Here is a 27,867-nt window from a genome sequence, read left to right on the forward strand (position 1 = left end):
TGGCAGTGGATAATGTCAGGCGTCTCCTGCATATAATTGATGCAGCATTGGGTGCTAAGGCTCCTTCAGTAGTGTTGTCCCTTGATGCGATGAAGGCCTTTGACAGAATGGAATGGTCATTCTTGTGGTCTGTTTTGGAAAAAATGGGTTTCGGTAAAGGTTTTATACATATGATTAAAAGTCCTTTACTCTAATCCCACAGCATTAGTACTAACTGGGCAATTGATTTCCTCACCATTTTCTATCACTAGGTCTTCACGACAGGGGTGTCCTTTAAGTCCATCTCTTTTTGCTCTTTCCCTTGAACCTCTGGCCCAGATGATTCGACAGTGCACTGAGATACAACCTATTTCCATTCACAATACTTTGCATCATGTAGCACTATATGCTGATGATGTGCTGGTTTTCATGGAAAATCCAATACAGTCTATTTCTAACCTGCTGTCTATTTGTGAAGAGTTTGGCCACTTATCTGGTTTTAAGGTTAACTGGTCTAAATCTGCCCTTTTACCTTTAAATGAGTCGGCTAAAAGGTTGCAGTATCCACCTAATATTCCTGTTGTTCAGCACTTTAAATATCTTGGAATACAAATTTTTCCCTCTTTGAACCATACTGTAATGCACAATTTTTCAGAAGTAGGCAAGGATATCAAGAGAGATCTGGACAGATGGATTAATCTGCCCAATTCGCTGCAGGAACGGATTTCTATTGTAAAAATGAACATTTTACCTCGACTTAATTTTTTTAGTTCTATGATACCCCTCTCCCCCCCTGTAAACTTCTGGAATAAAATCCATAGTAATATCTCTCAATTCATCTGGAATAGGAAAAGACCGTGTTTGAAGTTGGCTACTTTACAGAGGAAGAGGATTGATGGGGGATTAGCAGTTCCTAATTGTAAGATTTATTTTTGGTCTTTTGTGCTCCGTCCTCTGCTTATATGGTTTAACCCTAATATTCTTGTCTCTTGGCGTAATATTGAAGAACATATTGTGCATCCATGGAATTTGGAAGATGTTCTTTTTTCTAATGTATCACATAAGCAACGTCAGCTGCGCTTTGGTCCCATAGTTTCTCATCTTATTCAAACTTGGAGGTTGGTTGAATCTAGATGCAAGATCTCATGTAGGTGGCATACACAGTCTCCTATATTCAATAATAAAGGTCTGACAATTGGTGGCAGACCCATTCCTCCTTCGCATTGGAGTAGGAGTGGTATTCGTCACTTGAAAGACATTTATAATGATTCTGGTTTGTGCTCTTTTCAAGATATTGCAAACTCATTCAATTTGCCAGCATCCTCATTTTTCTTTTATCTACAGCTTAGATCGGCCCTCAAAGCATATGGTGTACCTTGGCAACAACCTTTACGTGTACACCCATTGCATAATCTGATCAATGCTCAAGGAAATAATAGAGGTTTGGTGTCTATATTATATAATTTTATTTTGGAGACCTCTTATGCCAAACTGCCCTTGGATACACTGTGGAGACGTGATTGCTCAAACCTTGATCCAGATTTTACTTGGGAGGAGGTTTGGGTAAATATAAAGGAGGCTTCTCGTAATCCTGACCACCAACAGATTCATTTCAACTTTGTACATAGAACATATTTAACCCCTCGCAAGCTCCATTTAATGAAGAGATTACCCGACCCGACTTGTACTCTATGTGCTCTCAAGGTTCCAGGTACTTTCTTACACATGATGTGGGAGTGTCCACCTGTTGCACAGTTTTGGACAGAGGTAGCATCCAGATTGTCTGATCTGGTTTCAGCAACGGTACCCGTAACAGTGCCTGTTTTGTTATTGAATAAGTTAACAGTGTGGAATACTAATATTCAGCATAAGCGTACAATACTAGCTGGCCTCACAGCTGCTAAAAAGTTGATTGCGTTGAGATGGAAACCTTCTCATTCACTTTCTGTTAAATGTTGGATTCTTACATTTCTGGATGTTATCTATTTAGAATTGTCCACTGCTCGAGTTAATGGTGCGAATGAAAAGACTCTCTGTAGTTGGAACAATGTTGCTGAGATACTGAAATCCTGGTTAAGATAATGTATTTTTTGCCTGACTTAATTGGCTTACTTGTTAATTTGAGCTCCTGAACTTGAGTAAATTTCCTTCATATATATATATTTTTTTTTTTCCCTTCCACGTATATTATATATGTATGTAAATTATTATCCCCCCCCCCCTTTTTTTTTTTTTTCTTCCTCTTGTAATTTTGAAATGCCTTGTAATATGTTGTTCTTTTCCTTTCAATAAACATATGATCGCAAAAAAAAAAAAAGATTTTTTATATTCCAATAAAAATACTGCAGGCTTTCTTCAGGTTATCACTTTTTTAAAATTAAGCAAAATGAACAGTTTACTTTCACGAGCCGTCACGTATTTGCGAGCTTGTAGCGGGAATCTCATAAGTGAGAACGAGAACTTTAAAGCTTACAGCTTCCTTATGTCGACCGCCCGCAGACCTAAATGCGCGTCTCGTCTGACCGTTTCTATAGAAACCGGAGCTTCTAAGAGCAGCTGTTGTGACGTGATGACTTTAGCAGTCGGCGATTGCTCTTATTTAGAAGGTGGGACATATTCCGTCATATTGCGCAATGCACTTTCTCCCATTCAAAACAAAACGAGTGACACGTCTTGTGTTATTTTATAGTCTTTGATAGTAACCGTGGAAACAGATATTGACAGCTGCGTGATGTCTAGTGGCACGCTGTTTCATCCAACACTATGGAACATGGCAAGCAAACTTGGAATAAGAATAGGAGCGAGGATCAACATCAGCATGGCGTTTACGAAATGCAACAGCTTAGCAACTAACTCGACTTAACAGATGCTGCTCTAGCACATTAATAGACAGGGTAGGGTTGCACCAGCCGTTCGTAAGCTCTTTATTAAATTGGAACGTAAAGTCCACACTAGTGGCTTAGTAACTACTAGCTAGTTTGTAACTAACTCTGTACTTTATTCGGTTGCACCATTTGTTCTTTAGGCAGAACGTCGCTAGTAGCTCGTAAGGTCTCCGTAAAGTAATGCGTAGTCGCATAATAAACTGAAATTCACGGAATTTCAACAACTTCTGCTCCTGTATTTGAAGGATCACTGAGGGTCAGTGATCCTTCAAATACAGGAGCAGAAGTTGTTGAAATTCCGTGAATTTCAGTTTATCCTTCATTCTCACAGTAAAAATAAGTTCCCATTAAATATAATAGCCTACTACTTAACCATAAATGTTTTTATATGTAAATAACATTCAGAAACTGTATTTGAAACTAAATTAATAAGGATCAATAAATAAATACTGAAACAACAACAACAAAAAAACATAAGAAATGACATTTATTGATTATGACTGATTTTATTTGACATGCCCAACACGGAGTGATAGGACCGATGCACACAGCGGTGCGCTGTTTAACGGGTTCGTGTTGAAGAGTGGCTAACAAAGTAATCTTTTCACATGATGTTCTCTCTCTTAAAATGTAAGAGAGTGTAAATGTCAGCAGCATCATATATGTGTAAAGAATGAAGTCTGTCAGGTAAAACAAGAGCTTATTGATGCAGTTCAGTCAGTCTGCTATTTTATTCCAACCGTTACTCCTGATAGGAGGCTTCCGTAAATATTTAGTGTATACGTATAGTTACGCTTCAACTAAGTTTTATGGTGCAACACAAAAATATTTAGTAGTGCGCAAGTTGTAACTTAGTGTCCATTTACGTCAAAACTAGTCTACGTTGTAACTTGCGCACAGCTGGTGCAACCGGCCCCAGGTGAGCAAAAGTACACGAGACGAATTAATGTTATGTAGCTCAACACGATGGAATGTTAGAATATCATACTGTTGATCTTGCTTACGGTCAACAGACTAATAGATAACAGTCTACAACTTTAACACTCAAATGCAGTTTGATATGATAGTGTAATGTTAGACCAAGTGAAACAGCGATGCATTACCTCAGTTTAATTCATAAAATAAACTTACCTGTATGAGTAGCCTAGTATTTAAGCACTTGCAAGTACTTCAGTAGAACGAATTGACTCATTCCTATTCCTGGAAGTGCAGGCTGGGACTCGCGTGTGGCACTGAAATCAGTCTCTCGTTGGCAATCGCGCCCGCGATTCCACGCCGAGATTGTGCCTTTAGCACAGGTACATTAAATTCATTTAATACAGTAAAAACTATGCAGTGTCATTTTACATTAATCATTTCCTGGATCTGAATACTTACCTGAAATATGTAAAACACCATTTATTTCATTTAAATCACCCTAAATGTTCTAGAATTACTTTCCAAAAAGGGTTATTCAATAATCTGTTAAATTTGTCATATCACAGTATATGACGTTATCGCAGAAAGATAACGCAATATCTATGGAATGAAATCGACTGTCCCTTTTTTGCACAAAGAAAATATGGTGCACGTGCATGAAGCTGCCCAAGAATAAACACGTTTATAAGCAGTATGCAAACGACATAGCCTTATTACCACGCAGGACATAAATAATCATGTTTCTGCCTCTAACGTTACAAGGGAAGTCACTCGACACAATGCGCCATGCATACCCAAGTTACAAAGCGTGTCGTTCTTTCTGCTGTTAGACAACGAGACCAACTCCGCTTTTAAGCGGATCATTACGACATGCTATGAATGTAACAATGCGAACGAGCACCGTTCCATCTCAAACAAAGCGTGCGACTGCACTGTATGCTCTGCTGATGTATGTAAAGAGCAAAAGAGTATGATTATACACCCAACGACATCAAAATGCATAAAACGATGAAAATACTTATCACTGAGATGAGGTGGCTGTTGTAGTGATGACGAGAGAATATTGAAGATTGCTTTGATGATAGCTAGGCCCTTTGATGATACTGCTGAACGAAATCGAGAATAGAATCCGCGGGTGGAGCTGCACACTTCTGAAATTTGAGATGGTGAATACAATCACTCTCATTGCGCGACCGCTTCAATGAACGTTCAAAATGATAGGCTAACATGAACTTAAATGACGCTGCAGCATTATATCCCATCTAAAATAAACATTTTCACATTGTAGTACATTGGACTACCGCTAACATTGTCTGTGTGAATATTTAGATAATCACAATTATATGCCTGTACATGCGTCGTGAGGAACGTCAACTGCGAACTGAACGCCGGCGATGGTATCTGCGAACACAATAGTGGGTGGGAACAGAACTTATATACTCAGGTGACGTGTAATGATTGGTTAGATAATGAGCAATGAGGTGCATTAGAGTCTTCCGGGTAGAACTTCCGCTAAACGCTCCCATTTCTAAACTCTCACATTTGTCTAGATTGTCTCAAAATGAATGTACAGTTAATTGACAAATATTCTGCAATTTTCTGAGATGTACCTACTGTGACTAATGTGTTGAAACATGACATTGATGTTGATGATCATCGTCCCGTTAAGCAGCACGCTTATCGTGTTAATCCTGGAAAAACATGACATTATGAAACAAGAAACCCAATATCTAATTGAAAATGGTTTGGCTGTGCCAAGCTTTAGTCCATGGTGTTCCCCATGTTTATTAGTTCTGAAACCTGATGGGATATCATGTTTTTGCACTGATTACCATAAGATCAATCAGTTAACTAAATCAGATTCCTACCCTCTTCCCAGAATGGCTTCCTGTTAAACATCATATAGATTTTAAAATCTTGCTAATTACTTACAAAGCACTAAATGGTTTAGCTCCCCAGTACCTGAGCGAGCTCTTAAAGCATTATAGTCCTTCACGTTTATTGCAATCTCAGAATTCAGGCCAGCTGATAATACCTAGAATATCAAAATCAACTGCAGGTGGTAGATCCTTCTCCTATTTGGCACTCTGGAACAATAAACTCTGGAACAATCTTCCTAACATTGTTCGGGAAGCAGACACACTCTGTCAGTTTAAATCTAGACTAAAAATGCATCTCTGTAACCTGGCATACACATAACACATTATCAATTTATATTTTCAAATCCGTTAAAGGATTATTAGGCTGCATAAATTAGGTCAGCCGGAACCGGGAACACTTCCTATAACACCAGATGTACTCGTTACATCAGAAGAAGAATGGCATCTACGCTAATATTAGTCTTTCTGTTTATCCCGCGGTTTACCGTAGTCAACCGGATCTGGGCCGTATCCAGGTGAGACCGAGGACCGGCACCTTGACACGACCACAACGCAGCCCTGAAGTATCATCAGAGATTGAGTAAACTAGATCATCCTCTGTGAAGGCCTCATCAACATGACAACCAGTGGCGCAGCTCCTCAACAACCGTCCTTACCGGCGTGATGAATACGATCCTCAACTGGATGGAACTGAAATAAATACTTTGAATGTTGCGATCCTATCAGACTTATGATAGCAACCTGATTCGTAACAAAGCACTGTTCACCAGAGGAGAACTGCCCCCCCCTACTAAGCCTGGTTTCTCCCAAGGTTTTTTTTTCTCCATTTTAACACCTATTTGCCACCTGTTTGCCACCTGATGTCACCTGTTGGAGTTTGGGTTCCTTGCCGCTGTCGCCTTTGGCTTGCTTAGTTGGGGACACTTGACATTTGACTTGACATTTGATATTCAACAGTGCTTTGAACTGCCTGCATTGACACTATTCTTTAAGAGCTGCTGTGCAGCCAAAATTATATACCAGTTATCAATGTAAAGCTGTTTTGACACAATCTGCATTGTAAAAAGCGCTATATAAATAAAGGTGACTTGACTATTGGCAGGTGCCGCTTACGGAACGTGCTTCTGTGATCTCAGCCTTTGCCACACCAGATGCCTTTCTGCAATATAACATCCTAGCTTTTGGTTTCAAAAACATTCCAGCCACCTTCCAACGTTTAATGAATCAAGTTTTAGCCAGTGTTAAAAATTGTGAGGCTTACCTCGATGATGTAGTGTTCATCAGATACATGGAGTAATCACTTGCAGACCCTAGAAGAAGTGTTCTCAAGGTTTCAAGCTGCTAATCTTACCCTTAATTTGGCAAAATGTGAATTCTGTCATGCTACTGTCACATATCTAGGTAAGGAGGTTGGTCATGGTACCGTCCGCCCTTTAGAAGCTAAAGTTCAGACCATTGTTGAGTTTCCTGTGCCCAAGTCTAAGAGAGAACTTAGATGATTCCTCGGAATGGCTGGTTACTACAGAAGTTTCTGTAAAAATTTTGCAGATGTTGTAAAGCCTCTCACAGATAACCTTTGTAAAGCTGTGACCTTTAACTGGAATTCTAAATGTGAACTTGCCTTTGAGTCTTTGAAAAATGTGTTGTGCAATGCTCCCGTTTTAACTGCCCTTGACTTTTCTAGACCTTTTAAACTTGAAGTGGATGCCAGTGGTATGATCAGAGTGTTGGTTGTATAGTGCAGAATCTGTGTATGTGTTAAGAGAGTTTGAGTGTTAGAGACTGTGAGTATTGTTTGTTTGATTTGAAATTGTTTGTACTTGAGGAACTTTGTTATATTTGACCCATTTGCCTGTTTTTGACGCTGAGTTTGGATTGCCCTTTGGTTGCCTGGTTGTATATATTGTAAATACTGATTATTTGGGAAAGTAGGGAGTCTAACGCCATTTTTGTTTATTGTAAACTTTTTGATCTTCGTTTTTTGGTTAGGGAGTTAGGTTTGTTTCTTTTCTTTTCTTTTGGGTTAGGGTTTAGGAAAGTGGTTTTAAAACAAGAAACTTTTGTTTGTTATTTTGGCCCAGTCAGCTCCTGAACCAAAACTCCCAATTTTAAAGTCAATAAATTTATCATTGTTTTTCATGTTGCACCCTTTCCCCTAGACGGGGCGTAACAGTTACTTTGTTGTTCATTTTATTAATAACTTTTCAAATTTACAATGATTTTTTCATATATAAATTTACATATTACAAACCTGATTCCAAAAAAAGTTGGGACACTGTACAAATTGTGAATAAAAACAGAATGCAATGATGTGGAAGTTTGAAATTTCAATATTTTATTCAGAATACAACATAGATGACATATCAAATGTTTAAACTGAGAAAATGTATAACTTTAAGGGAAAAATAAGTTGATTTTAAATTTCATGGCATCAACACATCTCAAAAAAGTTGGGACAAGGCCATGTTTACCACTGTGTGGCATCCCCTCTTCTTTTTATAACAGTCTGCAAACGTCTGGGGACTGAGGAGACAAGTTGCTCAAGTTTAGGAAGAGGAATGTTGTCCCATTCTTGTCTAATACAGGATTCTAGTTGCTCAACTGTCTTAGGTCTTCTTTGTCGCATCTTCCTCTATGATGAGCCAAATGTTTTCTATGGGTGAAAGATCTGGACTGCAGGCTGGCCATTTCAGTACCCGGATCCTTCTTCTACGCAGCCATAATGTTGTAATTGATGCAGTATGTGGTCTGGCATTGTCATGTTGGAAAATGCAAGGTCTTTCCTGAAAGAGACTGAAGGAGAGCATATGTTGTTCTAGAACTTGGATATACCTTTCAGCATTGATGGTGCCTTTCCAGATGTGTAACCTGCCCATGCCACACGCACTCATGCAACCCCATACCATCAGAGATGCAGGCTTCTGAACTGAGTGCTGATAACAACTTGGGTTGTCCTTGTCCTCTTTAGTCCGGATGACATGGCGTCCCAGTTTTCCAAAAAGAACTTCAAATTTTGATTTGTCTGACCACAGAACAGTTTTCCACTTTGCCACAGTCCATTTTAAATGAGCCTTGGCCCAGAGAAAACGCCTGCGCTTCTGGATCATGTTTAGATATGGCTTCTTTTTTGACTTATAGTGTTTTAGCCGGCAACGGCGAATGGCACGGTGGATTGTGTTCACCGACAATGTTTTCTGGAAGTATTCCTGTGCCCATGTTGTGATTTCCATTACAGTAGCATTCCTGTATGTGATGCAGTGCCGTCTAAGGGCCCAAAGATCATGGGCATCCAGTATGGTTTTCCGGCCTTGACCCTTACGCACAGAGATTGTTCCAGATTCTCTGAATCTTTGGATGATATTATGCACTGTAGATGATGATAACTTCAAACTCTTTGCAATTTTTCTCTGAGAAACTCCTTTCTGATTTTGCTCCACTATTTTTCACTGCAGCATTGGGGGAATTGGTGATCCTCTGTCCATCTTGACTTCTGAGAGACACTGCCACTCTGAGAGACTCTTTTTATACCCAATCATGTTGCCAATTGACCTAATAAGTTGCAAATTGGTCCTCCAGCTGTTCCTTATATGTACATTTAACTTTTCCAGCCTCTTATTGCTACCTGTCCCAACTTTTTTGGAATGTGTAGCTCTCATGAAATCCAAAATGAGCCAATATTTGGCATGACATTTCAAAATGTCTCACTTTCAAAATTTGATATGTTATCTATATTCTATTGTGAATAAAATATAAGTTTATGAGATTTGTAAATTATTACATTCCTTTTTATTCACAATTTGTACAGTGTCCCAACTTTTTTGGAATCGGGTTTGTACATATGAAATAGTTCTGAGCACTTTGTTTTATGATCTGTCCTGACACTTATTATTTTTTATTTCATGAATAAATAGGATAAGTCAATATTACAAATTGTTTCTTTGCATTTATTTTGGCTGTATTGTCAGTAGTGGGCTCACAGTTTTGCAAGTGCAAAATGTGGAAACAAGAGTGAAGGGGGAAACACCATAAGCATACAAAAAATGAAAATATACATTACATTTAGTCATTTAGCAGGCGCTTTTATCCAAAGTGACTTACAAATGAGAATCAATCCAAAAAAGCAATCAAATCAACATGAGTAACAGTACGCAAGTGCCGTGTCAAGTCCCAGTTTCACCAGCAGAGTGCTCGGAGCAAGGAATTATTTTTAAATATATGAACATTTGGAGAGCGAGAATAGAAATAAGAGAAAAAGAAAGATAAAAACTAAGTGCTAATATTATTACTGGGTCAAGTGTTGATGAGAATGATGTGTTTTTAGCAGTTTTGATAACTTTGAATCCATGTTTCAGTTTAACTTTTTTTTTTTCAATTTACTTGTTTTTCAATTTATTTATTTTTCAGTTTTGTGCAATATCATTTTAAATGTTTTTAACAACAAGAAATTATTTCAACATTCAATAAGCATTATTACTCAACTATATCAAAACATACTCTGATGCATTTTACTCAGTAAATATTCCACTGCATTTTACAGTCTCTCTCAGTTTTGAAGGAATTTTATCCTCTCTTCCTGATCTTGTGATGATGATTGGCTGCTCTGTATTTCAGGTGATCTTGACATGTTTTTTTTTTTTTTCACAACAGGTAAGTCTGGATTCCTTTCCCTCTCCGGTGTTGCACTTGTTTGACTCAGAGTTTAAGTCTTCCTGATAGTTCAACCAAAAATGAAAATTCTGTCATCATTTACTCTCCCTCAAGTTGTTCCAAATCTGAATAAATTTCTTTGTTCTGCTGAACACAAATGAAGATATTTGGAAGAATGTTTGTAACCAGGCAGATCTCACCCCCCCATTGAAAAAATATACAAATAGATGGAGAGCGAGAATAGAAATAGGGAAAAAAAGAAAGATAAAAAGTAAGTGCTAATATTACTGGGTCAAGTGTTGATGAAAAAGCTATGTTTTTAGCAGTTTTTTGAAAATATGGAGCAGAAAAAATTATTTGCATGCAATTTGCATAACATTGAAACCATGTTTCAGTTTAACGTTTTGTTTTTATTCATGCTTAGCCTGTTTTTCAATTTATTTATTTTTCAGTTTTGTGCAATATAATTAAATGCGTTTTCAATTTTTGATTCATACATATTATTTTTTAATCCGAAACTGCAATACATTTGACTGGAAATTGATCCCATACCTTAAGGCTGGTTCACACTGTGCGATTTTGACCATGATTTGATCGTCTGAGGCAAATTTTGAGAATCCTAAAAGATTCCTATAATCCTAGGCAAAAATCTGTAGTCTTTGATCACTAGTTTGACGTTCACCAACAGCTGATTAATGACCGTTGTATGCGATCAAATTTTTCCTCAGACGAAATTATATAATATATTATATTTCACAACCTTATTATATAGATACACCTCAGAAAAATAAAGAGGTTGGACCTCTGGGAATGTCATGAATATTCATATATGCTCCGCCTTCTGAAACTAAATCTCCCAACACTGGCCCTGATTCAAAACATTCTCCAACTGGAAAAACTGGATTGTCCAAACAATACTTTCAACTTCACATTATCATAAAACAACATCCTAAAACCATCCATAAAACTGTTTTAGTAATTCCTGGCTGTTTCTTGATCGTTTGTTATTCTTTTACAACAGGTATAAGTTATAACTTAAAGTTAGGCTATAACTGAACATATCATGTTAATAATCATAATCATAATCACACAAACTCATATGAAATCTGTTCATATTCCCTCAAATAAGTGTAATCGTGTCAGTATTAAAGCTTACTTCAGCAGTACAGACGGTCTTGTCCTGCAGGAACAGAATCCAGAAGTCTCTGAAACACTTTCAGTTTGATCCTGTTTGTCACATGATTCAATCTGTGGTGAAAGAGATTCTGCTTCATCTTCTGCCGTTTTCATCTGAAGAAAGCAGCGTTCTGAAACATTATATAAACGTGGTACACCTGTGATGTTGTTGTTCTAATGTTTACTGATGTTTGAGAAACCAGCATCATTTTATTGTTTAAATAATTTTAAAATAGTTTGTCATAAATCAAATTGGAGTAAATCAAAATATGATTTTCTGTTACGAAGCATCGATTTCATACATATCCTTTGGGAAACACAACAAGTGAACAGAGAAAGAAATTATATATCAATATTCCTATGAAGTAATAGATATTATTATGAAAATCTTGCCAATTATTAGTAACACTTTTTGTTTGAGCATCAGTAACAGACAATCACAGATTATGAGTTAATGTCAAACACAAACTTCCACACTAGCTGCCCCACATGAAAAAATACTATAGTAATTTATAGTAAATACTGTAGAGTTTTTGAACCATACTATAGTAAAGTACTTTAATTTGTTTTGGTACTTCTATAGTTGCTGTGGTAATATAACAAAGTATAGTAATATAAACAAATTACTTTACCCAATACTTCTACAACTATAGGGTATATTATACTACAATACACTACAGTTTACTGTAGTAAAAACTGAAGTATACTACAGTATTTAATAGAATTTATTAGTTCACTATAGTTAATATTACAGTATGCTGTAGCATTCATTATTCATTAAGTGTTGTAAATACTATAATATATACAGTATACTACAATTTACTATAGTATGGTTCAAAAACACTATAGTATTCACTATAAATTACTTTATAAATTAGTATTTTGACAGATGCAACAATGAGAGGAAGAACTTTATTGAAGAACAGAATAATCACTTTTGAATAAAGTGAACAATTTAACCCTCTACTGCACACGTTGATGGAACATGATAAAAAAAAAAAATCCACATCTTTTGGTCCATTTGGGAACATTTTATTGATAAAACATAAACAATTTTTTTTCTCTTTAAAGGTGCAATATGTAATATTTTTGCAGTAAAATATCCAAAAACCAGTAGGCCAGTGTTATATATTTTGTTCACTTGAGTACTTAAAACTTCCCAAATGTTTCCAACTATTTGTAAATCGTGAGAAAATTGAAATTTTAATTAAGGCTCCGGGACGTGTGAGGAGTCGCCTGTCAATCGCGTCATACCCATGTTACCCTCGGTTTCCGGTTTTATTTTGTAGAAACCATGGAAACACCAAAGACACTTTAAAATATTACACGTTTTAATAGACAAGGGAACAACTGTTTTGATAATTTATATTTTTTGCGAGTACCATGCTTTACCATGCCTCAGAGAAAAACACTATTTTGTGAAGTAGCTAACATAGCATAATCAGATGCTTTATTTTTAGTAACAGTAATACATAATTTTCTCCATCATACAATATGTTTTAAAATTAATTGCATGCCATTTATCAACACAAGCCATCCAGCATTTAATATGATATTCTAAAATCGATCTATCTTACTGCAGTGTCTAACAGTGTCTCACAGCAGTCGCCGAGTGAACGCACAGAGTAACGTTATAACATCATTTTCAACACTCTCAAATGTATCTAATATGATAAACAGAGCTGTGTTACCTCATACTCATGACCGGAAAAGCGGAAGAGTAATAATAAAAGTCCCGCTGCTCGTGTGTCACAGTTCCCTTGGTTCCCCCGGTCAAAGAGGCCAGCCATCCTCGAGCCTGCTCCAGTCTCCCACGAGGCCGCTCCAGTCTCAGTGGGGCTTTTAATCGCATATGAGGGCATGTCCTGGATCCTGTCTCCAGACCCCTCTCCAGCCTTCCACGAGCTGCCAAAGGAGGCGGAATACTTAATAGACTTTCTAGCAGAGCCAGTGTTCCCCGCCTTCCACGAGCCCGCACCAGCCTTCTCTGAGCCCGCTCCAGGCTTCCACGAGCCCGCTTCAGGCCTCTACGTGCTCGCTTCAGCCTTCCATGAGCCTGCACCAGCCACCCACGAGCCCGCTCCAGCCACCCACGTGCCTGCTCCAGGCACCCACGAGCCCGCTCCAGCCTTCGCCGAGCCCGCTCTAGCCTTCGCCGAGCCCGCTCCAGCAGCCGACGAGCCCATTCCAGCCTGCCTATTAGTTCCAGCCCGCAAGTCCCCCCCCCAAGAAAAAAAAGGGGGGGGTCTCGGTATTTCCATGGCCTTCAAGGACTCCAGACCTACCATGGCCTTTCAAGGCTCCAGACCCACCATGGCCTTCCAAGGCTCCAGACCCACCATGGCCTTCCAAGGCTCCAGACCCGCCATGGCCTTCCAAGGCTGCAGACCCGCCATGGCCTTCCACGGCTCCAGACCCGCCATGGCCTGTTAAGGCTCCAGACCCACCATGGCCGCCCACGGCCTCTGACCCGCCATGGCCGCCCACAGCCTCTGACCCACCATGGCCGCCCACGGCCTCTGACCTGCCATGGCTGCCTAGATCCACACCCTGGAGACCTCCGTTCCTGTCCGCTCCTCTCCCTGCACCTGCGTGAGGTCTCCAGGGGCCACCAGGGATGGTGGGTCGAACCAGCCCAAAGAAAGGCTAGTCAGGCCTACAACCTGTCTGAAGAACAGAATCTCTAAATGCTTCCACCAAAGAAAGAAACCTCATGAGGAGAACTGCAAAAACGCAGTATCAACTCACCAGGCCAGAGACGGGCATCCCTGGGAGTAGAGCTCAGCAAATAGCCGGGAACCCTAAAAAGAGGGGAGCAGTCTATTCAACCTAGGATCTACAGAGTGAAAGAAAACACTTTGGAGGCTGGGTACTCTAGCTAGGCCAGGGGTGGAACAGAGACTGGAGTATAGCAGGAGACAGGACGTCCTCCTAACATAAAACTGGACTAAGATGGCCAGAGAGTAACAACAGCATAACAACTGATTATTCAGGGCAGCCTGAAAGACCTTAAACCCTCCGATCGGTCTTTGGGAGTCAATTCTAATGACCCAAGGATAAGGGGAGAACTAGCTCAACCAGAACGAGTAAAAACAAGCATAGCAATAAAGAGCTGCAAAAGTACCAGAAGTAGGTGAGGATTCCCATAAGAACCCAGGGGAAACTGAACAGCTCAGGGATGGAGGTAACAGTAGGAGAAACCTACATTCTCTAAGAGCACACCCAAGAAGGCTCCTCAAAGCCAAATACTTAGATGTGAGAATAGAATTGCAGGCTTGGGACATTCGTTTGCATAGCAACCCACGAGTGGTGTACTCAGCATATTGCTAGCAACCCTACAATGAGGGGAGCACAACATAACGCTACCAGAATGGCGAGGAGGCCTCAAATAGCAGGGCCTACTACTCCCAGGAAAATGGCCACGGGCCCAAGTTGCCAATGCTAGAGCTCTAGAGGAGCAAATTTCCAGAACCAGTGAAGGGGAAAAAATGCATTTGACCCGAGCATGCCGACCCGACGGGAGTTGGAGGAGTATGGCCGGAAAGAAAGCATTCGTCTAGCCTCCCACGAACCACTTCTTCCCGAGTGCGCACCAACGGCAGGTTTAATCTGCCCGTGGTGTGCTCCATAACATCTAGCAACTCAACATACCCCACGTAGGGTGGTCGCGCGGGCTCAGATATAACACTCTCACTGCCCTCAACAACAATCGTCTGCTCTTCAGTATGGCTTGGAGCCAACAGAGCACTATCCGCTGAACCAGAGGATCCCAGAGAAATGGCATCCTCTTTGAGCAGAAACACCTTTCTCGAACTTTTCAGTGACCTCCACCTGCGAGCCCCACAACTTGAGTCTCTTTTTGGCCTCAGCACGAGCAGGACCTGAGCCGTCAGGTGCAGATGCCTGTCCCTCTTCCCTTGAGAAGATAGACAACTGAGAGCAGAGTGTCTGCATAGGCAGACACTCATAATGAATGCAAACAGATCCCTCGAGAACTGAACGCGCGTGCTCCTCGCCCAGGCAGTGAACACACAAGTCGTATGTGTCATCTGGTGTCAGGTATCTTGGACACGGATCGGCACAATGCTTGAAACGTTTCTCAGACATGATGCAAAAAGGTTCTCACCTTGCAACAATCACAACAGACAACAGTCACTGAAGACGAAAAGTGGATGTCTTGTTTTCTAGACGCCCTTTATATACTGTCTGGTCGCACTAGTATGATGTCATTAGGCTGTCGCTGGCCAATAGGATTGGCATGATGCCACTTTCACTTCAGACACCCTTCACGCGAGGGCGTTCCCCATATGCGTTCTACATTTATATTTACATTTATTCATTTGGCAGACGCTTTCATCCAAAGAGACTTACAAGTGAGGAATACAACAAGAGAGTCGTCATGACGAGGCAAGAAGTGCTCATAATACAAGTTTAAAAATACAAATGGTCTTTGCAATGTGGTCTTTGAAGGTCAGTTGGTCATCAAGGATTACTCCAAGATTTCTGGCTGAATTTGATGGTGTAATTGAGGATGAACCTAGCTGGATGCTGAAATCATGCTTTAGAGTCGGATTGGCAGGGAAGACGAGAAGCTCAGTCTTAGCCAGGTTGAGCTGCAAATGATATTCTTTCATCCATGCCGAGATGTCCGCCAGACAGCTTGAGATTCGTGCAGTTACTGTGGGATCATCTGGTTGGAATGAAAGGAAGAGTTGTGTGTCATCTGCATAGCAATGGTAGGAAAAACCATGTGCCTGTATGATGGGACCAAGTGATGTAGTGGACACAGTTCTAGGACGCAGTGCGAGTTCCCTTTTGAAAAGGGAAGCTCTTTTTTACCTTCACTAGGGTAGTTAAAATCCAACACAACAAAATATAACTGAAAAAAAAAAAAACATTTTTTCGTGGGGGGGTCTGTACAGTTGCGGATCAAGTTGACCCACGAACATCACAAATGTAACAGAAATGATTGTGTGTATATATGTCAAAACACATCAGTGTGTTTAAATTTTGCATGCATGTTCATGACCCTAAATGAGAAAAAGTCACAAAATTTCAAGAAGAAAAAACAGGTTAACTGACCCACAACAGCACATGAGGGTTCAGCAGGAGAATCTCTGCATCTGCTTATGAAGCTTCAATAAAGTGAACTTTTCAAACAAAAATAGTGGCTCTTAACTGTATATTTATTTATATTACATTATATGTCATTATATTTGTAGGCCTGATACTGAAGAGCCTGAAGATTTCAGCTGACCGACTCATCTGAGCTTCTTCCTCCTGTTCACACTAAACACTAAAACACCTGGCTGAATATAAAAGCAACATTAATCATTCAATATCACATGTTTCTGATATACATGCTGCTTTATTTAACTGTAAAAAGTATCTTCCACCTGTATGAAACACATTTACACATTAATCACACATTTATTTCTCCTCATAGACACAGTAGAGACTCTTCTGTGGATCATCTGATGGTCACTGATCCTCTCATGATCATTTCACAGATTAAACTGATGTAAACGATCCATCAGGGACGTTTAGCGGTTAAACTCCATCTACTCTGTAAGGAGGGACCAGAATAGAAAACTATCAGTGTTCAAAGTGTAAATTACTTAATATATTTCAATTACTGTTTTTTTGAGTCTGAAAATTTTTTAAACTGTTTACAGGAATTTAATGTAACTTCTTTTTAATAAGATTAATCTTTACTTTATCTTACAGAGGTATTTCTCAAACAATATTTGTCTTAAATATAACACATTTAAAACATGAATGATGCTCATATGTTTGTGTGTTTGTGTTGGTGGGACTGCAGAAGGACCTGCGACTCCTATTGAGTCACTGTAAAGGAGAAACACATGCTAATGAGTGTACGGTGTATGGAATAAACCACAGCGAGAAATACAAATGTTATTCTGAGTTAAACTTCCACTAGTTAAAGCTGTTTGTCCTCTAGTTTAAACATGTTTGTAGGGCTCTTAGTAAATCACTAAAGGTAAAGTTAGTGTAAATTAGTGTGACGTGTTTCTAGTCAAAGTAAAAACACACTAGAGACAGAGACGTTTCTCATGTGAGGCTGGACGCTGTGAGCTGAAGCTGAACACACTGATTTTAGCAGAAGTGCAGCGTTTCCAACAATCTGAACAAGTCTATTCTCAAACTGAAATGATTCACTTCTGCTGACACAGTTAATAAAGCAGGTGTTGTTGTATATTTTGTTCTCACACAAACCCTTTATTGCATTAAAGATTAATGATAATTTCCTCCAAGAATATCTGAAAGGTTTGTTCACATATCAGAGGTGATAAAGATCTTTAATATCACAGTGATGTTTCCTCACCTCAGGTCACAGTTTGAGTCTCGTAGCACGTCACGGAGCCGCTGCTTTGAGTCTCCTATCTTATTCTGTCTCAGATCAAGATCTTTTAAAAACTGCAGTGCTTTTGATTTAGTCAAATACTGAGTTAAAGAAGAAACATCTGTAATGCCACAGTTCAGTAGACTAGAAAGAGAGGAAGAGGAAAACAGAGGAAGAGAGATTATCTTACAAACAAATCATGAAGGTGAAGAATTTTACTTAAATATAATGTGAACTCAGACTCTTCATGAGATATTGAGTATAAAGTGTTTTAGTTTAAACTGTTGAAGTGATTTTCAGCATTTCTGTCAGGACCAGTGTTGGGCAGTAACGCAGTTACTTTTGACAGTAACTAATACTGTAACGCATTACTTTTTAAATAAATTAACTCTGTTACCGTTACCATATGGTGCATTGTATGTTACTTTTTTAATTAATTAATTTTGGCTGAAGTGTAGCCTACAGCCTAACCTGTTTACAGCAGCGATGCATTGTAGGATTGGTGGATGCCAACCACTGTAAACACGAAGACACACTGTGGGCGTGTTTCCGTTTATTCAAGTATGTGCAGCAGTGTCGAGTCAAGGCGAGAGCAAGACAAATTTCTCAAAGTGGAAATATGCTCATTATTTCACTTTAGTTGAGCATAAAGACAAAATCCTTTTAGTCAAATGTAAGCTGTGTCTATCTGGTTTGAAGGTCCTATCTACTGCCATAAACGTGACATGCTGGATCGAAAATATGTGAAATAAGTTTTTCTAGTCGACTAGTAGTTGTTCATTTAAGCCATCAGTTGACTAATCACATTTATATTAATTTAATTTCTTAAATATTGTAGAGAATAAACTAATAATGAGTGTTTATGTAATATAGGCTATGCACTCAAGCGCACGCATAACGCTTGCCATAAAGAACCGGCAAAAGTAATGATTATGAATATGACAAAAAACAGCAAGGAGACATTTTAATTGTTTATTAATAAAGTAATGTTTTCTGAATCAGTGTCGGCTGCAGAGATGAAGTTGACATTGCTGACTCTCATCATCTCCGCATATACTCGCCTTGAGAGAAAATGCACATTTCATTCAGATTACATAATCAGAGTAGACTCTTTTTGTTTTTAATTATTTCGTTTTAAAGTAGATATTTCAAGCTTTCTATAGATATATTTCTCATGTCTGCGAGGCAAGCAGCCTATACGCTGAGTTTCGGTTCATTTAGCCTGTAAGACGCGCTCCAGTTCATGCGCAAGTGATCGCACCCACACCTGCCATGATTATATTGTTTGCTATATTTGCTTCTTATTTATTAAATCCAGGCAATTGGTTGATGAAACATTGATTAAAATTAAGATACAATTTTTACAAAACGAAATCCACTTTAAAGAAAGGCTTTCTATAAAACAAAACTTAATGAAGTGGTCAAATCATGTCTGACCCACTCCATGACTCCCGATATATTGCGCATCTTATGATGTATCCTATCTTACTCATGCTGTTCACTTTTCATAATCAAGTAAATTAATTTAAAACATAACATAGGACTATTTAAACATATATATGAAACTACATTTTCTTTAATGACAGTACAGAGAAATTTCATAAGCAAGAGCGGATCATGAGTTACGAGTCAGATCAAGAATTATTTATTCTTAGACTTATATTTAATAATGGGGGCATTCAAGTTATTTGACATATTTTAATTTTAAATAAAGTAATGGAATAGTTACTTTCCCTGGTAATTAGTTACTTTTATAATGATGTAACTCAGTTACTAACTCTGTTACTATTTGTGAGAAGTAACTAGTAACTATAACTAATTACTTTTTTAAAGTAACGTGCCCAACACTGGTCAGGACCACTATCGTCAAATATGGTAGATATTGCATAGAGTTTGTATTTGCGGTTTGGTTCTGTTCTGGGCAAGAACTCCCTGCGCATCCATGCAGCCTAGCATGGATAAGAGCAGGGAGAGCAGCAATAACCCCCTAGGGTAAACAGAACAGGACCAGCATATGCAGATATCATTAAATGTCGTAATTTAACGTACACATATTTCGAGAATTAGCCTGATTCAGGGGGAATAATGAGGCCAATACTGACTGAAGAGAGGAGGAGCTGGGGATGGAGGAGGGTAATTTGCTCTTGAGAAATGCAATAGCTGCTGACAATACTGAGGAGCTTATATATAGATGCCGTGATAGGCGTCGTATTCCTATAGGTAGACATAAGTCACCTGGGAGTCAGCTGGTGCAAGCTTGACTGACGTGACCTGCCAGAACTGATGCTAACACTAGATTTTGATTCTTGTATGTGAATGTTACTGACCTCAATCTCTCAAGTTTACAGTGTGAATCCTTCAGTACATCACATAAGTGCTTCACTCCTGTGTTTTTTATTTGATTCCAGCTCAGGTTCAGCTCTCTCAGGTGTGATGGGTTTGATTTCAGAGCTGAAGTCAGGATGACACACTGTTCCTCTGTAATACTGCAGTGACTCAGACTGAAGACAGAAAGAGAAAATTACTCAAATCCATGTTCAGTTCATGTGTGAGTTAAATTAATCATTAATAAATGCCATACAGACACAAGTCATTTAAAGTGAAGTTTACAAACTCTAAATACACATTTTGCTCAATAAATTAAGATTTAGTGCAAAGTAGCATTAGTCCAGTATAACTGTAACTCTGTCAGAATAATCTACTGTCATTTGTTACGCTGTTTTTAGTCTGTTCTCACTTCTGTATTGTTTCAAAGCAAAGATTTGTCAGATTTCAGAATATGAAACTATTTTATATCCACAAAGTTTAATGCTCTTTCTACTAATACACATAACAAGCCGTTAACTAATAATATTTCTGAATCTTTCTTCAGATGGAGAAACACAGAAAGTGCAGCGCTATAAATGATGTGACTTGAGTCCAGTTGTCTTAAACTAAACTGTGAACTTTAATCACACTGTAACTGCTGTACAGTATAATGATACTAACTCAAGTTTCTCCAGCTTGGATTGTGGGTTCATCAGTAGATCACTGAGGTTTTTCACTCCAGAGTCTCCTAGTTTATTCTTGCTCAGGTTCAGCTCTCTCAGGTGTGATGGGTTTGATTTCAGAGCTGAAGTCAGAGCAGAACAACCTTCATCTGTCATATCACAGTATCTTAACCTACATTAGCAGAGAGAGAGAGAGAGAGAGTTTTTTTTTTTTTTTTGATTTTTCAAAAAACATTACAGAAATATAAAAAAAAATTAAAACATTAAAATATAAAACATAATATTCATAGAAATTGTGAAAAATACATTTCATTTTCAGCAACATAACACAATGCCCCCTATGACACCATATATTTTCAAACACTTCTAAACAATTTGTAGCTTTATAGAAATAAAAATCGATTACAAGTCTCAATTTAATCATAGCTGTAAACATCATTAAAACATTATAATTACCTTTTTGTTCAATTTTTTTCTTTCTGCTAACATATATTGCCATTTTTGCTGTGCCTATAATAAAATTAATCAATTGGCATATTGTCTTTGGATATATTTAAAACCGGAACAGTAAATTTTTCATCAAAACAAATAAATATATCTTTCAACAAGTCAAATAAAGGCTTAAGTCTTGAGCAATACATAAACACATGAAAAATAGTCTCTCTTTGAGAACAAAAAGGACATTCTTATCTAACATTTGGATTTAAAATAGAAGCTGTTAAAAGAATTAACAGCAACTATGCCTGTCATGAGCCAGGTCTGATTACTCTTGTTTTGGGTATCTCTTTCCTTCTCTCTTTCATCTTTCATTGGTCTCGGCTGTTTCCCCTTACCTCTGACGCACAAGCTCCCGTGCACGCACCTGTTCTGTGTCTTCATGCTGATTGCGCTGCCTACTTCTCCCTGTTCTTCGTCCTTGTCTGTGTCCGGGAATTGATATATGTGAGTGTGACGTGCTCCTCGTTGTCTCGCTAAACTTTATTTGTGTGTGTCTTAGCAGTCAGTTTTCTGTGTCTGAGTTCCAGCCCCAGTCCAGAGACCCGAACTTGTTCCCTGCTGTTGGTTCAGTCGAAGTGTGAGCCTGTCGTCGGGTGTGGTTACTTCTATCTGCCAGCACGGACCATTTCCATCTGCTTGTACTTCACTCCAGTGGGACTACAATTGAGGACCTGTGACTTGGGAAGCCGCTGTTTATTCTTTTGATCTCCAGCTGCAAAGTGCCTGCTTCTTCACATCTGGCAGTCTGTTTCTGTTATTTCTGGAACTCTAATAAACTATTTGCAAACTCCTTTTGCCTCTGGGTCTTCTAGGCTCACCTGACAGAATTCCCGGACCAAGAAATGGACCCGGTGAAGGAAACACAGATTCACTTTGCTGTTAGGATGCAGGGGGCGATGCTCGGTCGTCATGAGCAGGAACTCTCTGCGATAAGACATGCGGTTGAGAACCTCATTGTTCAAGTGGCAGACTTATCTCACCGATTTCAATTTCTCCGTCATGAGCTCTCTGATTCTCCGCCTCCCAGCAAAGCCTCTGAACCAAGAGTGAGCAATCCACCAAGATACGCCGGTGAGCCCTCAGAATGCAAAGCCTTCCTAACTCAATGTGAAGTTGTTTTTTCTCTCCAACCCACTACGTATGCGACCGACCGTGCGAAGGTAGCATTTGTTATTTCTCTGCTGACAGGGAGAGCGCGAGACTGGGCCACGGCAGTCTGGGAGGCGGAGGCGGTATGCTGTCAGTCCTTCATTGCGTTCCGGGAGGAGATGGTAAAGGTTTTCGACCGCTCCGTAAGCGGACGCCAGGGAGGACGCTCAGTTTCTGACTTCTCCATAGAGTTTCGTACTCTGTCAGCTTCATGTGAGTGGAATGAGCCCGCCTTGATGGCGCAGTTTCTGGAGGGATTGTGTCCTGAGATTAAGGACAAGATCTATGCGCGAGAAGTCCCCACTGCCCTCGATCAGCTGGTGGAATTGGCTATTCGTTTGGAGAAGCGTGCTGACCTCCGACGCCGTGCCCGCGGTACCCAACGAGCTCCATCTCCACCCCAACCTGGACCAGCGACTGTTTCGTTTGAAGCCGCTCAGTTTCCTGAGCCCATGCAGACTGCTGGAATTTGCATTTCGCCTGCTGAACGTCAGCGTTGAATCCTCCGTCACCTTTGTATGTACTGTGGCCGTTCGGGACATCTGGTGGCTGTTTGCCCGCTAAAAGGGAACACTCGCCAGTAGACCGGGGGATACTGTCGAGCGCTGTTTCTAGTTCTTTTCCCGCCAAATCAGTCACCACTCTGCCTGTTCTGCTCCGGTGGGCAGGAACGACTACTACACGCCAAGCTCTCATTGATTCTGGGTCTGAGGGAAATTTTATGGAGGAGCAGTGGGCTCGTGAAGAGAAAATCCCTTTGTTGAAGCTCGATGACCCTACTCTTGTGTTTGCATTAGATGGCAGTGAGCTGCCAAGTATACACTTTATCACTGCACCTGTGAGCCCATCATCTCAGGCAACCACCGAGAGACTATTTCTTTTTCTATTTTTCATTCTACTATTGCCCCTATTGTTTTGGGTCATCCTTGGCTCGTTCAACATAATCCACAAGTTAATTGGTCACAAGGAACCATTCAGTCTTGGCATTTGTCTTGTCATGTCCAGTGTCTTGTATCTGCTGTGTCTCCTGTCTCTTCTGTATCTGTGTTGCAGGAGGAGCCTAGTGATTTGTCCGGAGTGCCGGAGGAGTATCACGATCTGCGGGTGGTCTTCAGTCATTCCCGGGCTGCATCTCTACCTCCTCACCATCCTTATGATTGTAGTATAGAACCACTTCCCGGTACAACTCCTCCCCGTGGTCGTTTATACTCTCTTTCTGCCCCTGAGCGCGAAGCTCTCGAGAAATATTTATCTGAGAGTCTGGCAGCCGGTACTATCATTCCTTCCACCTCTCCTGCTGGCGCTGGGTTTTTTTTTTGTTAAGAAGAAGGACGGCTCGTTGCGCTCCTGTATTGATTATAGAGGGTTGAATGACATAACGGTCAAGAATCGTTACCCCTTGCCCCTTATGTCTTCCGCCTTTGAGTTGCTTCAGGGGGCCCGCATTTTCACCAAATTGGACCTCCGTAATGCTTACCATTTGGTGCGTATTAAAGAGGGAGATGAGTGGAAGACGGTGTTTAACACGCCTCTCGGTCACTTTGAATATCGGGTTCTTCCGTTTGGCCTGGTCAACGCACTGGCTGTTTTCCAAGCCCTAGTTAATGATATTCTGAGAGGCATGCTTAATATTTTTGTTTTCATATATTTAGACGATATTTTAATCTTTTCCCCATCTCTAGCGGTGCATGTCCAGCACGTTCGTCATGTCTTCCAGCGTCTATTGGAGAACAAGCTTTTTGTTAAGGCAGAGAAGTGTGTCTTTCATGCTCAGTCTGTGTCTTTCCTGGATTCGGTAATCTCTGCTGACGGCATCAGCATGAATCCTGCTAAGGTACGCGCGGTTATGGAATGGCCCATCCCAGATTCTCATGCTGGTCTCCAGCGTTTTCTGGGATTTGCTAATTTTTATCATCGTTTTATTGCTAATTTCAGTCACATTGCCACGCCTCTAACGGCTCCCACTTCGCCTAAGAAACTATTTAAATGGACCGAGGGAGTGCAGCACGCTTTTGACAAACTGAAGGAGCTGTTCACTTCAGCACCCATTCTGATCATGCCTGATCCTACCGAACAATTTATTGTCGAGGTCGACGCCTCTGATATTGCCGTGGGCGCTGTCCTTTCTCAGTGTTCCTCCGCTGATAATAAGGTTCATCCGTGCGCATTCTTCTCGCACCGCCTCTCACCTGCTGAACGAAATTATGACATCGGTAACCGTGAGCTTCTCGCCATTCGTTTGGCTCTGGGTGAGTGGCGTCACTGGTTAGAGGGGTCCTCTGTTCCTGTCATTGTGTGGACGGATCATAGAAACCTAGAATATATCCGGTCTGCTAAACGATTGAACGCTCGTCAGGCTTGTTGGGCGCTTTTTTTTGGACGTTTTGATTTCACTATTTCCTATAGACCCAGATCAAAGAATACTAAGCCTGACGCTCTTTCACGGCAGTTCGGTTCTGCTGGTGACGCCTCTTCCACTGAACCTATCTTACCTGAGGGTTGCGTGGTGGCAGGCGTTTCCTGGGGAATCGAGAGACAAGTCAAGACCGCTCTTACTGGTGTTTCTATTCCGAAACGGTGCCCTCCTAATCAATTGTTTGTTCCTCCGACCATGCGGCCTGCAGTCCTCCGATGGGGTCATTCCTCTAAGCTGGTAATCCATCCAGGGGTTAGAGGAACCCTAGCGTCCATAAACCAACGATTCTGGTGGCCTTCTAGAACACGCGACGTGCGTCATTTTGTTTCTTCGTGTCCCGTATGTGCTCAGACCAAGTCGAATAATTCTCTGCCTGCCGGTCTCCTTAGACCCCTTCCCATTCTGTCTCGTCCATGGTCACATCTGGCCATGGACTTCGTTACTGGTCTCCCTGCTTCTAACGGTAACACTGTCATCCTCACTATTGTCGATCGCTTTTCTAAAGCAGCCCATTTCGTACCGCTTTGTAAACTCCCTTCCGCCAAGGAGACCGCGCAGATTATTGTTGAGAATGTTTTTCATTTGTATGGACTCCCTACTGACATCGTTTCAGACAGAGGTCCCCGATTTGCTTCACAATTCTGGAAGGAATTTTGTCGGTTGATTGGGGCCACTGCCAGCTTGTCCTCGGGTTTTCACCCCCAGACGAATGGTCAAGCTGAATGTACTAACCAGATTTTAGGACGCATGCTTTGTTCTTTGGCTTTTCGTAACCCAGCGTCGTGGTGCGAGCAACTCCCCTGGATCGAGTACGCCCATAATTCTCTTCCCTCGTCGGCTACCGGGTTATCTCCGTTTCAGTCTTCATTAGGGCATCAGCCCCCTCTGTTTCCCTCTCAGGAGACTGAAACTTCTGTTCCCTCGGTCCAAGCTTTTATCCGCCTTTGCCAACGAACTTGGAGAGCTGTTAGATCCGCCTTATGTCGAAATAGAGAACGCACCCGTCGCGCGGCCAATCGCCGTCGCATTAAAGCACCTAGATATGTTTGTGGACAGAAGGTATGGTTATCTACCAAGGATTTACCACATCGAACCGAATCGCATAAACTGGCACCACGCTTTATTGGGTCCTTTTCCATTATCAAGATCCTTAGCCCTGTGGCCATGAAGCTCAAATTGCCTCCTAACTTGAGGCGCGTCCATCCGGTCTTCCATGTCTTGTGTATTAAGCCGGTCGTTCGCGCTCCCGCCCGCCCTGCCCACTGTCCCGAACTTGTCGAGAGTTCTCCTATTTACAGGGTCAGGAAGCTGCTGGACATGCGCCGTTGGGGTCGGGGTTACCAGTATCTCGTCGATTAGGAGGGCTATGGTCCTGAGGAGAGGAGTTGGATTCCGGCTCGGGACGTCCTGGACCACTCGCTCATCGATGATTTCCTTCGCTCTCGCCAGTCCTCTTCCTTGGGAGCGCCAGGTGGCGCTCCTCGGGGGAGGGGTACTGTCATGAGCCAGGTCTGATTACTCTTGTTTTGGGTATCTCTTTCCTTCTCTCTTTCATCTTTCATTGGTCTCAGCTGTTTCCCCTTACCTCTGACGCGCACGCTCCCATGCACGCACCTGTTCTGTGTCTTCGCGCTGATTGCGCTGCCTACTTCTCTCTGTTCTTCGTCCTTGTCTGTGTTCGGGAATTGGTATATGTGAGTGTGACGTGCTCCTCGTTGTCTCACTAAACTTTATTCGTGTGTGTCTTAGCAGTCAGTTTTCTGTGTCTGAGTTCCAGCCCCAGTCCAGAGACCCGAACTTGTTTCCTGCTGTCAGTTCAGTCGAACTGTGAGCCTGTCGTGGTCGCTTCTATCTGCCAGCACAGACCATTTCCATCTGCTTGTACTTCACTCCAGTGGGACTACAGTTGAGGACCTGTGACTCGGGAAGCCGCTGTTTATTCTTTTGATCTCCAGCTGCAACGTGCCTGCTTCTGTTATTTCTGGAACTCTAATAAACTATTTGCAAACTCCTTTTGCCTCTGGGTCTTCTAGGCTCACCTGACAATGCCATGTACAATTCTCCACTCTAAGTCTCCAAATCTTTTTGTTAATGGTGGCTTATAGAGTGCCCTCCACTCTGGTTTTACATCTTCATGAAGTTCAAAGATAGTATGCCAGGGCGAATCAATTCTTTTATGTAGACCTTTTTTGTTGAAAGCTTTTACACAAGCATTGTACTTTTTTTTTTTTTTTTTTTTTTTTTTTTTTTTTTTTTCCTCCAACTTCATATAAATCCAAATCTGGTACATTTTCTAAAAACACCCCAGAATATTCCCCTATATTTGGGGACAAAAAACACTTTGGAAAAGTATCTTTATCATCAGGCAGAAGTTTTTTGACAAAAAAAATCATCAAGCATGTTCATTTCTTTTACTGTAAACACAGCAAATTCTGAAGAATTTTTTCAACAATTCAAACTGATTTAATACCTAATGAAGTAGCCACATTTTCCACATTTTTAAAATTTGAACTAGACACATTAATTAAACGCCCCAATGTTGCAATCTTGGATTTAATAAAGACATCATTTGATAACCCACATGTATCTAAAAAGTCCAGACAGGCACCGTTAATCATGGGTTCTTCCAATAACCAAAAAAGAGAATCCATACTCTCAAATCTTTTCACTTTAAAAAGGTCCCATATTTTAAACAGATTTTTATAAAAAAACAGGAAGCCTTGATGTATTAATTCTTTTTTGGATCCATCAAAAATAACTGCTTATCTAAACAGAGTTAGTCAACAGATTTAAGAATTGCACAGGCCTCTGATTTCCAAGCAAAGTTCTACCAGAAAGATTCGGGGAGGTAAGATAACATGACAACAATATTTATTAACAGTCAGCAAGCAAAATATTGTAAGAAAGTTCTTTGGCATAGGCCCCGTCCGTAGCTCAGATCCTAAAGGGTTGCGGACTCTGCGTT

The 27,867-nt window shown here is 40.6% G+C and overlaps 2 protein-coding genes across 2 annotated transcripts in view; both read right to left on the bottom strand.

Annotated features, from left to right (window-relative positions):
• LOC125259490 (ribonuclease inhibitor-like) overlaps positions 1-27,867 on the bottom strand; it is a 148,662-nt gene that overhangs the window by 59,415 nt on the left and 61,380 nt on the right. The window contains exon 5 of the mRNA XM_048177141.1: positions 10,153-10,157. Within this exon, the coding sequence (XP_048033098.1) occupies positions 10,153-10,157 (5 nt within the window). The remainder of the gene's footprint in view (positions 1-10,152; positions 10,158-27,867) is intronic.
• Positions 16,873-27,867, bottom strand: part of LOC125259095 (protein NLRC3-like) — a 33,684-nt gene continuing 22,689 nt past the window's right edge. The window contains exons 6-7 of the mRNA XM_048176487.1: positions 17,832-17,993; positions 16,873-17,051 (exon numbers count right to left, since the gene is read on the bottom strand). Coding sequence (XP_048032444.1) covers positions 17,036-17,051; positions 17,832-17,993 — 178 coding nt within the window. The 3' untranslated portion in view covers positions 16,873-17,035. The remainder of the gene's footprint in view (positions 17,052-17,831; positions 17,994-27,867) is intronic.

The sequence above is a fragment of the Megalobrama amblycephala genome, linkage group LG23 (genome assembly GCF_018812025.1).
Source record: "Megalobrama amblycephala isolate DHTTF-2021 linkage group LG23, ASM1881202v1, whole genome shotgun sequence".
Taxonomy (NCBI): domain Eukaryota; kingdom Metazoa; phylum Chordata; class Actinopteri; order Cypriniformes; family Xenocyprididae; genus Megalobrama; species Megalobrama amblycephala.